The sequence below is a fragment of the Garra rufa genome, chromosome 11, assembly GCF_049309525.1.
Source record: "Garra rufa chromosome 11, GarRuf1.0, whole genome shotgun sequence".
Classification (NCBI taxonomy): domain Eukaryota; kingdom Metazoa; phylum Chordata; class Actinopteri; order Cypriniformes; family Cyprinidae; genus Garra; species Garra rufa.
The window spans coordinates 27398185-27414197 of record NC_133371.1 but is presented as its reverse complement, the minus strand read 5'-3'; the positions used below and the strand labels follow the sequence as shown (position 1 = coordinate 27414197).

General features: G+C 35.3%; 2 protein-coding genes across 2 annotated transcripts; both read left to right on the top strand.

Moving 5' to 3' along the window:
* The first annotated feature begins 1958 nt into the window (after positions 1–1958).
* nmba (neuromedin Ba) lies at positions 1959–2750 on the top strand. Its single transcript, XM_073849970.1, has 3 exons — positions 1959–2158; positions 2231–2427; positions 2531–2750. The coding sequence occupies exons 1-3, from the start codon at positions 1996–1998 to the stop codon at positions 2585–2587; spliced, it is 417 nt and encodes a 138-aa protein (XP_073706071.1). The 5' UTR covers positions 1959–1995; the 3' UTR covers positions 2588–2750.
* Positions 2751–4357: 1607 nt separating this feature from the next.
* kti12 (KTI12 chromatin associated homolog) lies at positions 4358–15640 on the top strand. Its single transcript, XM_073850851.1, has 9 exons — positions 4358–4570; positions 4861–4912; positions 6724–6776; positions 6980–7035; positions 7113–7192; positions 9827–9986; positions 10089–10151; positions 10318–10386; positions 14133–15640. Exons 1-9 carry the CDS (start codon positions 4420–4422, stop codon positions 14274–14276), a joined length of 828 nt encoding a protein of 275 aa, XP_073706952.1. The 5' UTR covers positions 4358–4419; the 3' UTR covers positions 14277–15640.
* The last annotated feature ends 373 nt before the right edge of the window (positions 15641–16013 follow it).

Sequence of the window (16013 nt, the reverse complement as noted above, 5' to 3'; positions counted from 1 at the left end):
CCGAAACTTCACCAAATGTTTCAGTTGTGACAAATCTTTGTAATAACACCCAATAAAACAAAGATGTCACTACCGAAACTTCACCAAATGTTTCGGTTGTGACAAATCTTTGTAATAACACCCAATAAAACAAAGATGTCACTACCGAAACTTCACCAAATCTTTAAGTCTTGACTGTTTCAGTAGTGACGATTTTATGGGATAACACCCAAAAAAATTGTCACTTACCGGAACTTCACCAAATGTTTCAATTGTGACCATTTCTAATGGGATAACACCCAAAAAAGCAAAGATGTCACTACCAAAATGCCACCAAATGTTTCTGTAATGACAATTTAATGGGATAATACCCAAAAAACAAAGATTTCACTACTGAAATGCCACCAAATATTTAGGTAGTGACAATTATATGGGATAACACCCAAAAAACAAAGATGTCTCTATCAAAATGCCACCAAATGTTTCAACTGTGACAATTTTTCATAATAACACCCAGAAAAACTAAAATTGTCACTAAGGAAACTTCACCAAATGCTTCAGTTGTGACAATTTTATGGGATGAAGATGTCACTACCAAAATGTCTTTGTTTTTTTGGGTGTTACCCAATAAAATTGTCAATACCTTAACATTTGGTGGCATTTACGTAGTGACATCTTTGTTTTTTGGGGTATCATCCCATAAAATTGTCACAACTGAAACATCTAGTGAAGCTTCGGTAGTTGTTTTACTGGGTGTTATTACAAAAAAATTGTCACAACTGAAACATTTGGTGGCATTTTGATAGAGACATCTTTGTTTTTTGGGTGTTATCCCATTAAATTGTCACTACAGAAACATTTGGTGGCATTTTGGTAGTGACATCTTTGCTTTTTTTGGGTGTTATCCCATTAGAATTGTCACAACTGAAGCATTTGGTGAAGTTTCCTTAGTGACAATTTTATGGGATAACCCCCGCCCCCTCAAAAAAAAAAAAAAAAAAAAAAATGAAGATGTCACTACCGAAATGCCACTAAATGTTTTGGTCATGACTGGTTTGCTACTGACAATTTTAGATACTTCTGAACATAGCTCAAAGATGCTAGACAACACATTGTTAGCTAGCACAGTTCTGAACAGCTGTGCACATATAAAAACTAATGTTATGGAATAACTCCCCCAAAAAGTGTTTAATTATAAAAACTTCACTTTACTAAATCAAACATATTTTTTTAAAACAACAGTAGAATAAAATGCAAAAACTATTTATATTATTTTCATAAATTGGCATTTAGGGGTTGGAGTTCAAGACAGCCACCTCACAATTGAAAGTACCAACTAAATGATGATTTTATATATATTAAGCTTACCTATATTTTAAATATTATTCAGGGTTTCAATAGATACTAAAAGGATCTAGATTTGAATACTTAAATGCTTTTTAAATGTGTTTTGTTGTTGTTGTTGTTGTTGTTGTTGTGGGACAGCAGTTTGCAACAATTCTGTAGATTAGCCCATATAGTTTTCATACTGCAGCCAGATGTGTATCATAAATATAAAAATGACATAATACACTTTGTGTGAGCTCAGAAAATGTACAGCTTATAACGTTTTATTCAGCTTACGATTCATATGGATTAATCATATCCAAAACAAAATCTTATAAAGTAATATAGTAGTTCCTCGGACCCCTACATAGTAGGCTAATACATGCGATTACAAACTATTGAAATGTAAGCTTTATGAATTCGCAACGCCTCAAAACGTTTTGTCCATTAAATTAATTCAATTAAACTGCATACGCACAGCCAACGCACGTCAGATAGTGTTTCCCATCTTCATTCAACCAGACTAAGCATTCGCTGTCGTTTTCGGAGTTCAGTGACTAAAACTATGACCTCAGAGGCGTTTGGCATCCCACCCCACTGTGCTGGTATAAATACCGCCTGCAAAAGAACGAAGAGCGATCGGACCAGTTGAATCTGAACCGAGGAATCCACCTACAGTTACTTAAGAAGATGGCTGTGAGTTCTGAAGATGGACATTGCAAATATAGACTATTTGCTTTCATTGTGCTTTTTAACATATCGTTAAGCACCGCAGTCAGTCTCGATTTAACGGAGCTGCGAAATAAAGTTTCCAAACTTAAAGTGCATCCACGTGGAAATCTCTGGGCGACAGGTATGTTGTTATTTAATCTTACTGTAAAACTGCTAAATCCGTTTTCCAGCATAATATTTGGTCCTCTTACAGGTCATTTCATGGGCAAGAAGAGTCTTTCAAACAGCCAGTTCCAAGACTCTCCATTCTCCTCAAAGCATCCCAGGAATACTATGGGAGAATCAGGGAGTTCGGAGGATTTGAAGGAGCTGATAACTCAGGAGGTGCTGAAAGTTGCTCTTCAGGCTCAGCTTGAAGATCCAAAGAGGACACGAGATGTTTATAATCAGGTGATTAGCGCTATTTATGGAATTGGTCAGTTAAAAGGTAAAGAGTTAAAATAGTACATCGATGCTTTGTGATTATACATTTTATTCATTCGTTTGTTTTCAGGATACGGACTTCATGGTAAAGCTTTTGAAAAACTACATTGAAAAAAGGAACCTATAGTGACAGTGCTGTTGATATAATTGTAATAAAATGTTATTTTGACAAACCTTACAGTTGTGTACGCAATCTATATGTTTGGCTTATTATTATTAAGATGTATTTTATTCATTCAACTGCTGTGACTATAGCTGGATGTCTCAAAGAATAGTGAACGAGTGGATGGACTGATGGATGAATGAATGTGTTATTAAAAAATCTAATCTGTATTTTAAAAAACATAACATGAAACTGCACCTACGTTTTTTTTTTTTTTAAATGAGCAACTATGACTAAGCAGACATCTCATAGAAACTAACAAACAAGTGGAAGGATCATACTCTAATTACAGTAAAAAGCTCCCTCTGAGAGCAGCTTATCCTCCCTTTGGATTTGCACTGAGGTTTCCCTGATTGATGGCTTTGGAGCATTTACATGGTAAGATTTTGTGTGTGTGTGTGTGTGTGTGTGTGTGTGTGCGTGCGTGCGTGCGTGCGTGCGTGTGTGTGTGTGTGTGTGTGTGTGTGTGTGTGTGTGATCATTCGAATCTTGATAACCTTTAAAATTGTTCCTGAACAGTAATGAGGTTGGGTACAATGGCCACTTTTTGGTAAAATATAGAGCACCATTAACTGTGAACAAAATGTTTATTATTATTGTTAACAATTATTTCATCTACTATTTCATTATAGTTCAGTATTGAGATTGATTTGGACTATTAGAATACATAAATGAACATTAATATAACATTAACATGGATATGCATTATTTTATTCACAATTCAGACACGTGTGTGTGTGTGTGTGTGTGTGTGTGTGTGTGTGTGTGTGTGTGTGTGTGTGTGTGTGTGTGTGTGTGTGTGTGTGTGTGTGTGAAGGGAAAGATCCTTGTAAACAGTCTCGACAAATAAAAACGTAACTGGATTTACAATGTAATTATATAAATTGTAATTAATGTGCAGTTGTAAGTTTTAATTGATAATAGCTGTAATAAAATGAGTGTGTGTAATGTGTGTGGTGGTTGTGTGAGTATGTGCACATTTATGGATGCTGCATTCGTGCAGTATTCACCTTATTTTTATCGTAAGAGCGGGCGCGCCATTTGTAAGTTTTATGTGTCTGCGGCTTCCGGTCTCATCAGCGTCCAGCTATTTTTTAGCTGTAAACAACTCGTTTTGCTGCGTAATATTGCAAACTTGTGAGTCTTATCATATTATTTTGATGTATTATCTTAACTATGAACACACTGGTTTGTACTGCTAACAGTTTTGCGTTTACTGTACTTATTTTTTTCGTTATTTCTTTACTGCGGCTAAAGCGGAAGTCTCGCATATTCAATGAGAACGAAAAATAAGGTGGATATATGACATACAATTAACTTACATTCTTTTAATATACGAGTGTTTATTTAATTTACAATTTTGATGAACAGAAAGGCTATCAAAATATATCTAAAAAGTCAGTTATAAAAGTCATTAAATGAGCAAATCTCAGCAGTTTAGCTTTTTTTACAGAGATGACCATATGTGATAACGCATTTACATGTTTAATAATAAACCTGAGAGCACAGCAGATCTTATGTTTACCCATTTCTGTTAAATGATTTACTCACCTCAAACCACTAAAATCATTTTAATTACAAGTCGTCAAGTAGTCTGTTATAGGGACTGTTTAAAACATTGACACTCCAACTTTATCTGGAACATTTTGCATTCTGACTATCTGACCACTGACCTGTAGAGGGCAGCAATGCACTGACCACAACAGCACACTACATGAACGAGAAGAAGAAAATCTTCCATGCTGCTCTGTAGAGAAGTATGAATTTCCATCCGTCATCTAAACTTTAGCGTTAAAATGCCTTTAATTGTAATGTGTGGTTACCCATGTAGTGGTAAAACCCGACGAGCCCGTGAACTGAAAGAGTACTTCACGCAAAATACAGAAAGAAAGGTTCATATAGTCGGAGAAGAAGATCAAGGAATTGACAAGAACTCTGTATATGCAGGTGAGAAGCTGCTGGGAAGTTCATGATGCATCGCGGTTTAAAGTCATGTATTGATATAAGTGTGTGTTAGGACAGTAATAAAGCCAAGGGTACATCTTAATGAGAAACACGTCCTATGTGTGCTATCCTGGTAGAAAAACAAAGCTCTTAAACCTGCCTGAGATGGTTTGCTTGTCTTACCTGTATGTGGTTTAATCTGGTTTGTCGGGGTTTTCATTATAAAATGTATGCTTCCAGCTCTGTGTAATTGATCTGAGTCTAACTGCAGCAATAATGATATTTGACTACAGATTCACAGAAAGAGAAAAATCTGAGAGGAGCATTGAGAGCTGCAGTGGAGAGGTGATTTTTTTTTCTCTTAAAATATCTCTGCTGTCGTTTAAAGATGTGAAAGTGTCACTCAAACACAAGAAAGACAATGGCCAATGGCAAATAAGCATGTTAAAAAAGATGACGTTAGAACAATGTACCTAAATACATAAATGCATACAGTGCATTTTTTTTGCACTCTTTGCCCAAAAACATGACAATAATTGACCATTTTCAGCAGCAGTAATCAGCAAAATATGCAAGTTTTGATACAAGTGGCATTGTTGACATTCAGTGGCACCAGTATTGCCAATTGGTGACATGTGGTGAACACACTCTAGTAGTGAATCATGAATTAAAAAAAACATTTTAGGATTTCTGAATTACTACAGTTGTCCAGAATTAAATTTTCTTTTAATATTCTTGATTTTTTATTTATTGATTTGAACTTAATGGAAACCAGTTTCCTCCAGTAAATAAAAATAAGAAAAGGCCATTGTGACTTATCTCAAAATACTGACATTTTTGTCAGAGTTGTGTGATACAAACTTACAATTCTGATTTTTTTCCCCCAGAATTGTGAGATATAAACTTGAAATTGCGAGTTACAAAGTCCAAATTGTGAGATATAAACTCGAAATTCTGAGAACATATCAGTCTTTTTTCCCTCAGAATTTAGCATTGCAAGAAAAAGAGTCAGAATTGCAAGATACAAACTTGCATTTCTAAGAAAAAAGTTGGAATTGTGACTTTTTTATAGCTTGCGGTTGTGAGTATATCACGCAATTATGGTTTGTGAGTTTTGTATTATGTATTTCTGAGAAAAAAGTAAAAATCATAAGATTCAAACTTCATAACCTGGAATTGCGAGTTTATATCTCTCAGTTCTAAAAAAAAAAAAAAAAAGGTCAGAATTGTAAGCTAAAAACTTGCAATTGTGAGATAAAAATGTCAGAATTGCAAAATAAAAACTATTTAACATATATAGCTTGCAAATGCAAGTTTATATCATGTAATTCTGAGAAAAGAAATTCAGATTTGCGAGTTGGTATTACACATTTCTGAGAAAGAATTGTGAGATATTTATGACTTGCAATTGTAAGTTTATATCTCTCAATTTGGAGAAAAATGGTCAGAATTGTGAGGTAAAAACTATATAACTTATATATAACTTGCAATTGTGAGTTTATATCGTGCATTTCTGAGAAGAAAGTCAGAGTTGTGAGTTTTATGAAAAAATATCCTAGATATTTAGATAACTCGCAATCAGGAGAAAATAAAAAATCTGAATTGTGAGATATAAACTTGCATTTGTCAGAAAAAGGCCATAACTGCAAGATAAAAACAATACAACTTTTATAACTTGCAATTTCGAGTTTATATCATGCAATTCTGAGAAAAAAGTCAGATTTGCGAGTTTGTATTACGCAATTCTGAGAAAAAAAACGTGCAATTACCCTCTTTTCATTGGCGGAAACAAGCTTCCATAGATTTGGCACCAAAAAGCACCAGCCCTGTAATATAGAAAGGAAATATGTCTAATCATATTTACATGTTTAACATGATGGATTCTAAGAAAATAATTAGGGTTCATGTGTTGTTTGGTCTAAAGTTGGAATATCACGTGTTGTAGAAAAATGAAGACAAAACATGTGCTCTTACAGATCCTGCTGGGATGAAGTTTACACCAATAATTATATTTGTTACATATAAGTGTATAATTCTTTTAATAATACATTTGCATAATTATAACTATATGCTAATTGTAATTATGCACTTGCATAAGAGTGACCTACTTTTGATTTAAATAATTTCCCTTTGTACTTCTCTCTCTTTGTTTATAGGAAAGTCAGTAAAGACGACATTGTGCTTCTTGATTCCTTGAATTACATTAAAGGTAAATCAATGTTCTGTTAAAATAAATACATCTGTGCCTTTGATATTTATATGAAGTTAGCTGTTTAATTTAGTTTGACATTTAAAATGATTGATCCTGTACAATGTATTAATTGACATACAGACTTGCAAACTGGTGTTGCATACGGCACTCTAGATTTCCATCTGTCATTCGATTGAAGAATCATTTTGTTACATTTCCAGGCTACAGATATGAGCTGTTCTGTCTTATCAAACACACCCAAACACCCCATTGCTTGGTATGTAAACTCTTAAAAGTCAACTTAAATGACTATTTTTACATGTACTAGTTCACCTAAATCTATAACCCCTGCAGGTGTACTGTTTGACGTCAGCTGATGTGAGCTCAGAATGGAATAAAGGCAGAGAGGCTGATTCTCAGTACACACAGGAAATGTAAGCATTGTTTGCTTTGTTTCTGTGTACTTATATTAAAGGAATAGTTCACCCAAACATGAACATTTGCTGAAAATGCATTCTACATTTGTAGATCTGAACAGCTTTGGAGAAATTCAGCGATACTTGCTGACCAGTGTATTCTCTGCAGTGAATGGGTGCCGTCAGAATAAGAGTTCAAACAGCTGATAAATCAGCTGTTTAATAAAAAGTCAGAATTTGGTTTAAGTCAGAATTGTGAGATATAAACTTGTAATTCTGATATTTTTCTCACAATTGCGAGTTTGTATCTCGCAATTCTTACTTTTTTTTCACAATTCAGATTTTTTTCTCACAGTCGTGAGATATAAACTCAATTGTGAGTTATAAAGTTTTTACTCAGAATTGTGTGATATACAGTGCCTTGCAAAAGTATTCATACCCATTCTTTTTTTTTTTCACGTTTTGTTGCAGCATTATGTTAAACTGATTAAAATTACCTTTTTTCACACATCAGTCTACATCTCATACACCAAAATGACAGCACAAAACAGGTTTGTAACAACTTTGTAAATTTATTAGAAATAAAAAAAATTGAAAAGATCCCGTTCCATAAATATTCATTCCCTTTTCTGGGACACTCGAAATTTAGCTCAGGAGCATTCCTATTGATTCTAGATGTTACTATACTTCGAGTGGAGTTAAACTGTGGCAAATTCATTTGAATGAGTATGATTTAGAAAGGCACACACCTCTCAGAAAAGGTCTAACAGCTGAATATTCATATCAGAGCAAAAACCAAGTGCTGAGGTCAAGATAACTGCCTGTAGAGCTCAGTGACAGACTTGCGTTAAGGCAATGATCTAGGGAAGAGTTCAGAAAAAAATCTGCTGCATTGAAGGTTCACAGAAGCATTATCCATAATGGAAGATGATTGGAACAACTAGGACTCTAGAAAATGTCTGCTAGCCCCCATCCAAGCTGACAGAGCTTGAGAGGTGAAAAGGTGAGGCAAAGAATGGCAGATAATTGCCAAATGCAGATGTGCAAAGCTTGTCACATCATACCCAAAAAGACTTGAGGCTGTAAAGGTGCTTCAACTATGCACTGAGTTACTTATACTTATGCAATGTACTTATGTCAGTGTTTTATTTTGAATAAATTTGTAAAATTAGCAAATCTGTTTTTTTCTTTGTCATTATTATGGTGTATGGAGTGTAAATTGATGTGGGAAAAAACAAATTTAAAGCAGTTTAACATTATGCTGCAACAAAACAAAATGTGAATAAAATGAAGGGGTATGAATACTTTTGCAAGGCACTGTAAACTCACGATTGTGAGAAATAAAGTCAGAATTGAGTTTAAGTCAGAATTGTGAGATATAAACTCGCAATTCTGATGAATAAAGTCACAATTCTAAGAAATAAAGTCAGAATTGCGAGATATAAATTCACAGTTGTGAGCTATAGTCACAATTCTGACTTTTTTACTTACAATTGCGTGATATAAACTCACGATTGTGAGAAATAAAGTCAGAATTCGGTTTAAATCAGAATTGTGAGATATAAACTCAGTTGTGAGTTATAATCACAAATCTGACTTTTTTTATCAGAATTTATCATCAGTTTGTATCTCACAATTCAGATTTTTTTTCTCACAATCGTGAGATATAAACTCGCAATTCTGGGAAATAAAGTCACACTTCTGACTTTTTTTACTTACAACTGCGTGATATAAACTCAAGATTGTGAGAAATAAAGTCTGAATTCGGTTTAAGTCAGAATTGTGAGATATAAACTCAGTTGCGAGTTATAAAGTCAGAATTGCTAGACAAACTCACAATTGTGAGTTATAATCAAATCTGACTTTTTAAAATCAGAATTGTGTAAAAAAAAATCATGCTTAACGAGAAATAAAGTCATAATTTGGTTTAAGTCAGAATTGTAAGATTTATGCTTGTGATTCTTGCCTTTTTTCTCTCGCAATTCTTACTTTTTTCCTCAGAATCGTGAGATATAAACTCAATTGTGAGTTATAAAGTCACAATTCTGACTTTTTTTACTTAGAATTGCGTGAAATAAACTCACGATTGTGAGAAATAAAGTCAGAATTTGGTTTAATTCAGAATTGTGAGATAAACTTTTTTTTTTTTTCTCACAATTGTGAGTTTGTATTTTGCAATTCTGACTTTCTCGCAATTCTTTTTTTCTCACAAGTTAGAATTGTGAGATACAAACTCAATTGAGAGTTATAAAGTCAGAATTGTGAGATATAAACTCACACAAGTTGCAAAAAACAATTTTGAGGGGAAGTTTGTCTCGCAATTGCGAGTTTATATCATGCAATTCTGAGAAAAAAAAAAGAATAGTGAGATGTAAACATGCAATTTCAAGAAAAAATTCAGAATTGTGAGATAGTCGCAATAACTTTTTTTTCTGTGGTGGAAACGGCCTTCTACAGAAAAATCTTTTGTTAAAGAGAAAAAAATTAAAAGTTCTTTTGAATTGTAACATTTCACAATATGTAAAAAAGTTCACAACTGTGTTTACTAATTTTTTTACTTATGCAGCCTTATTGAACATAAGAGACAATTAAAAACTTGTACCGTCTATATGATCTAAATGAAACAATCTCTTCTGTTCTTTTAAATAACAGTCTGGATGGGCTAATACTGCGTTTTGAAGCCCCTGATTCCAGGAATAGATGGGATAGTCCACTCTTTACTATTCAGCAAGAAGACTCTCTTCCATTTGAAGCCATCTGCGATGCGCTTTTCAAACGAAAAGCACCACCACCTAATCAGTCCACGCAGAGCGTAAGAGTGCTAGTAATGCATTATGCATGAACATAGCAACATTATGTACTTTTTATTGCCTTTGAATGAATATTAGAACCTGTTTCTCTATGCCTTTTACAGCAACCACTCTCATCCACAAACTTTCTGTACGAGTTGGACAAAGTTACTCAAGATGTCCTAATGGTACGATTTCCATCACCTTTAGGTGTTCTGTTATAAAAATAGAAAGCATTTAAAATCATTATTTCTGTTTCATTGCCTACAGGTGAGTGTTTATAGTTTGCATTTACATAGCAAAACCATCAGTATCAATGGTATGTGTCTTCATAAGAGTTGTTTTATGTCTCAGGCTGTTCTCGAGTCACAGAAGACCAGCGTCCCTGGAGATCTCATTTCCATTCCTGGAGCCACAGAAAAGATATCCTTTACTCTTGTATGTTAAGCATGTCTTTAGCTTTGAATTTCTTTTTTTTTCCGTTTTAGTGCGAGGAAATGTAAAACTGTTGTCTTGCTTTGCTGAGCCACCTGTCTATTTGGTATTTCTCACTGTGACAGCACAGAAATGTCCTACCATACACGGGGAAAGCATTAGAAACGCTTACAACATGAAACCAAGATCAAGTCTGGAATTTTAATAAGCTCAACTGCAACTTCCTGACAGAAAGTTGATCTGTTTAATGTTAATTGAAGATGCGTTGTAGTAATAAACAGGACCAGTTGGACCTATATGAATGTAATGAATACACAAACATCAAAGAATGCCATTTCTTTCTGATGCAATTGCAATTTGGTGGCTGTCTGTAACTGCTTTAGCATTTAGACACATACACAGATGAACCAGTGCAGGTGGCCCTTTGAAATAATGCATGATTTAAATGGGATGTTATTAGAAATTCACTTAAAGTCTTTGTCTCGCAGCTAGGTCTGCAGCATATACTTCCATTCAAAGGTTTAGTTAGGGTTAGTAAGATTTTTGTTTTTAAACAAATTCTATTATACTCACTAGGGCTGTCCCCGAATAGTCGAAGATTCGATGCATCGATATGCGGAGCCTGATTCGACCACCGATCTCACAGTCGAATCTTCGCGGGTGAAACGAGCATCATACCATTTTGCCAATACGGGGGTGCTCAATGTCTAATTGCACACAGAACTACTGGTTTTGTACGGTTATATTAAGTTATATACAGCCTTTGATTATGATAATGCAGTAAAAACAAAAGTGAAAAGAAAGAAGCGTTCAATAAATATTTTTAACGTGTTTGTGAATAAATCCAACCACCCCTGTGACTAATTTAATTTTCACTTTCCCTGATGCATGACGAGATGAGGACCATCTTGACGGCAGGGATGGCGGCGATCACACCGAACGCGTTTTTGCAGTTGGAGGCGCCTCTTTTTAATGGTTTTCTGTTGGCAGTGAGCGTTCTGCACGCTGTTTATGCGCCCAGGGCACCTCGCGTTTTCGCCGCCTGCTGCGCCTCGCGTTTTGCAGGAGCGCTCTGAGCGCCTGAAGTTGAAAAAAAAAAAAACTCTGAGCGGAAAAACGCCCGACGTCATTCGCGTTCTTTTCCATTGTCCAATCGAATGAATGGAGAGGCGGGCCTTCTGTTGTGATGGCGAAAGTTTACCGTTGCTTAAAATGTCCGGAGACTCCAAGAAATGGAGGAGAAACCTTTGGTGTCTATCGTGGGTAACCCGGAGCTGTATTATTTAGGGTTTCTGCTAATATGACAGTTTACTTAACAGCAAAAAACTAAGATTTTAGAGCGCTCGCGCTATAATCCTTTGAATTGACTGACAGGACAGCTGTTTTGGTCGTTGCTTAGCAACATAAAAAAACCGCAGCACACTGCTCTTTCATTAAAAGTCACCAAAAAAGGCAGTGCTGTGCGCCTCGCGTTTTTAGAACTAAAAGAGGCGTTCTGTGTTTTTATTTAAACCTAAATAAGTTTGTCTGTCAGTTGGCAGGCAGTTTTGGTCGCTTATAAAATAAAATAAAAATAGTTTTACCCTCCTGCTGACTATAGTGTCGTGGCCCTCCCAACCCATTCACACACGCACATAAGCCTAGATGATTCGACTATCGGTCGACTATAGAAAGATTCGAAAATTCTGATTCGACTATGAAAATTCATAGTCGGGGACAGCCCTAATACTCACCTAGGTTGCATATAAATTGATCCAAAATGTAGTAATATTGTGATATATTTAATTTATTTTTAATTTCCATATTTTTAAAACATAATTTTGTCTTGTGATGGTTAGTAATTGATTACATGTAATCTGGATTATGTAATCAGATTCCAGAAATGAAATGCTTAAAGGGATAGTTCACCCAAAAAAGAAAATTCTGTCATTAATTTCTCACCCTCAAGTTGCTCCAAACCTGTAAGACCTTCGTTCATCTTCGGAACACAAATAAGTATATTTCTGATGAAATCCAAGAGCTTTCTGACCCTCCATAGACACGGAAAAGAAGAAATTGTTGAATGAAGTCATTATTTTTGTTTTCCTTGTGTACAAAAAGTATTCTCGTAGCTTCATAAAATTCTGGTTGAACCACTGATATCACATGGACTATTTTAACGATGTCCTTACTACCTTTTTGGGCATTGAACATGTCAGTTGCATTGCTTTCTATACAGGGTCAGAAAGCTCTCGGATGTCATCAAAAAAATCTTAATTTGTGTTCTTACAATAAACAAAGGTCTTTCGGGTTTGGAACGACATGAGGGTAAGTATTTAATGACAGAATTTTCATTTTGGTGAACTGTCTCTTTAATTAATTATATTACACTTTAAAATGTTCATACTTGAAATAATTATTAGCTTTTCATTAACTAATGAACCCCAGTTTGGGTAACCCTTGTGTACTTTAATACATTTCATAATGTTGATAACAAAGAATTTAATATATTATAGTAATCAAAAAGTAGTTTAAATACATTACCTAATAAATGTAATCCAATAGATTACTTTACATTTCTAAAAAACATTTTTTTTTTTTTTTAAGATTTATTTTTGGCATTTTGCCTTTATTATGAAAGGACAGATTAGTAATGACAGGAAGCGAAGTGGGAGAGAGACGGGGGGCAGGATCGGGAAAGGTCCTCGAGGCGGAATTGAAAAGATCGGGACGCCCAGAGCACAACGGCGCTGTATGTTGCTGCGCTGCCCACAAGTCTATCGGCGCCGGCCATTTGTAAAAAAAAAAAAAAAAAAAAAAATTTCTGCATCAATTCTGAGATTTTCCAAATAAATCCCGATTCTTTCTCAAAACGATTCTGATTCTTAGTTTTGAACAGCAGATGGCGCTGCTTGCTTTAGAACCAGCTGTGCTCTGCTTGTTTCCAAATCTTCACATGTACTTGAACCTAAAAAAATCTTTCATACAATTTCGAAAAGGTTGAAGCAAATTACATGGGTGTTCACAGTGGGCTGTGTTTACATTAATCTCGTCATAAAAGCATTCTGAGCCGAGGTGAAATTACGTGACTCATGCTCTTCGGCACTCTTCTTTGAGTGTTTGTGTTTGGATAAAAACTAGATTAGAGCATCATCTGCTGTTAAAATCTAAGCTCAGAATCAATTCTCGATGCATTCGGAAGATTTCAGAATCGTTACACAAATTGATTTATCCTCCCATCCCTACTCAAGAGACTTAACACAAACCTGATCTCAACCTTTCTCTCAAAACGTGCCTGTGGGAACTTTTTCACAAGATGCAGATTACATACTATTACATACTGCCATGTCCGTTTCGTGACATAATTTGATGTGAAATGTCCAGTGAGTGGTGCTTAAAGAGTTAGTTTTTAATGTGACGTATCTTTTGTACGTGTCATCGTAGTTCGGAGTTGAAATGTCCTTTGAGTGGTGCTACAACTCTAATGCTCTGTGACGTTTTAAAATAACATACCATTTGCACTTTACCTAAACCTACCTTGTTTTTCGATCTCTCATTTTTCAGCTCTTTCATTCTGAGTCATGTTTTTCACGGGATTGGTACCCAAGGATTCCCCATCCTAAATCCAATTCCGTGCTAGCTAAGCTACCGAGAAAGCTTGTTCTGTCCGGAAAGTGAAACATATGGAGCTATAATCATAACTGTGTATGGAAATGATTACTGTACCTGCCTAGTTTCCTTAACTTCTTCAACACATAGAACTCACAAGAAGTCTTAACATGGTGGAGTTGAGGAAACTCAGACGTCAGTTCATCAGTTACACCAAGATGCATCCAACAGAGAACATTGGACAGATTGCCAACATGTTTGTGCAGTATCTTAATAAGAGTATGCACTAACAGGTGTTGTTTCTTTTATGTTTTTCTAATTCTTAAGGTCATATTTATTGTTTTCAAGTTTCAAGCATTTTAACAATGTTTTGAGTGCAATAAAATTAGAACTCTTTTAATGTCTTTGTATATTCTTTAATGTGCGTTATCCTTGATATGAACTCAAAGGAATAGTTCACCCAAAAATGAAAGTTCTGTCATTTATTACTCACTCTCTTCATGTCATTCCAAACCTGTAAGACCTTTGCTCATCTTCAGAACACAAATTAAGATATTTTTTATGAAATCCGAGAGCTTTCTAATGTGTCATACCATGTTCAAGGTCCAGAAAAGTACCAAAAACATTAACAAAATAGTCCATGTGACATGCGTCATGGTACTCTTCAAAATGGCACTAGGGTGATGCAGAGCTTTATAAAATTACGGTTGAACCATTGATTTCACAAGGACTATTTTGTTGATGTTCTTGGTTCCTTTCTGGACCTTGAACGTGGTAGGACTCTTGCTGTCTATGCTGGGTCATAAAGCTGTTGGATTTCATCAAAAATATCTTAATTTGTGTTGTGAATGCAAACAAAGGTCTTGCAGCTTTGTATCGACATGAGGGTGAGTAATTAATGACAGAATTTTCATTTTTGGGTAAACTATCCATTTAAATTAGTCCAGTGATAAAATAAAAGGGAACTCTTATCACCTATGAACCCATCACCTTTTAGAGTGATGTAGTGCAGTTTATTCAGAGGTTATGTTCTCTTTCATTTTCCTTGCTCACAGCTAACATGCTGAGAAGCGTTCAGCTGTTGTCTGGATGTTTGTCTTCAGTGCTTCACAGACCTTGAAATGAGTGTAAGATTTGATTAAAGTCGTCATTGCATACGTACAGATGTTTCCATGCTTTAGACTTGGGCAGGCTAATGAAATGAACCATAAAACTCATTGAGACGCTGACTACAAGTGTTTTTCATGCAAGTCTTTTGTTTATGCCTCTGGGCAAATGTAAACGTTTGGAGAGCCATATTGACTCTTCCGTTAGAGAATCGAGCCAGCTGTTTGTGTGTGAAATTATAATCTGGTGTAATATAATTTAAAGAAACATGCACTCCAATAACTTCTGTCATGACCTCTTAGACTTGTTTGCATTGCCGGTCCACAGTCTTTTTTTTTGGCACTGTGACTCCACATTCAAAATAGAGTGCTTTGCGAAAGTATTCATACCCCTTCATTTTTTCATGTTTTGTTATATTGCTGCCTTATGCTAAACTGCTTTGAATTACTTTTTTCCACATCAATCTACACACTATACACCATAAAAAGCAAAAATGGAATTGTCACAACTGTAAATGTATTACAAATAAAAAAGTGAAATAAGTACACTGCATAAGTATTCATATCCTTAACTCATTACTTGGCTGAAACACCTTTACAGCCTCAATTCTTTTTGGGTATAATGGGACAAGCTTTGCACATCTGCATTTGGCAATTTTTTGCCATTCTTCTCTTCACCTCTCAAGCTCTGTCATGTTGGATAGGGGCTGGTAGACTTTTTTTTAAGCCACTCTTGCTGTGTGCTTAGGGTCATTGTCCTGTTGGAAGGTCAACCTTCTGCCCAGTCTGAGGTTCTTAATGCTCTGGACTGGGTTTACATTAAGGCTATCTCAATATTTTGGTGCATTGAGCTTTTCTTCTACTCTGATGAGTCCTTCAGTCCCTGCTGCTGAAAAACAGCCTCAGCACATATGTGACCCT

Bases quoted from the DNA above. Each gene is read 5' to 3' on its own strand.
- nmba (XM_073849970.1), top strand. From the start codon at position 1,996: ATGGCTGTGAGTTCTGAAGATGGACATTGCAAATATAGACTATTTGCT. The intron at 2,159-2,230 runs GTATGTTGTTAT...GTCCTCTTACAG, and splicing joins TGGAAATCTCTGGGCGACAG to GTCATTTCATGGGCAAGAAG. The intron at 2,428-2,530 runs GTGATTAGCGCT...GTTTGTTTTCAG, and splicing joins CACGAGATGTTTATAATCAG to GATACGGACTTCATGGTAAA.
- kti12 (XM_073850851.1), top strand. From the start codon at position 4,420: ATGCCTTTAATTGTAATGTGTGGTTACCCATGTAGTGGTAAAACCCGA. The intron at 6,777-6,979 runs GTAAATCAATGT...TTACATTTCCAG, and splicing joins TTCCTTGAATTACATTAAAG to GCTACAGATATGAGCTGTTC. The intron at 10,387-14,132 runs ATATCCTTTACT...CTTCTTCAACAC, and splicing joins TTCCTGGAGCCACAGAAAAG to ATAGAACTCACAAGAAGTCT.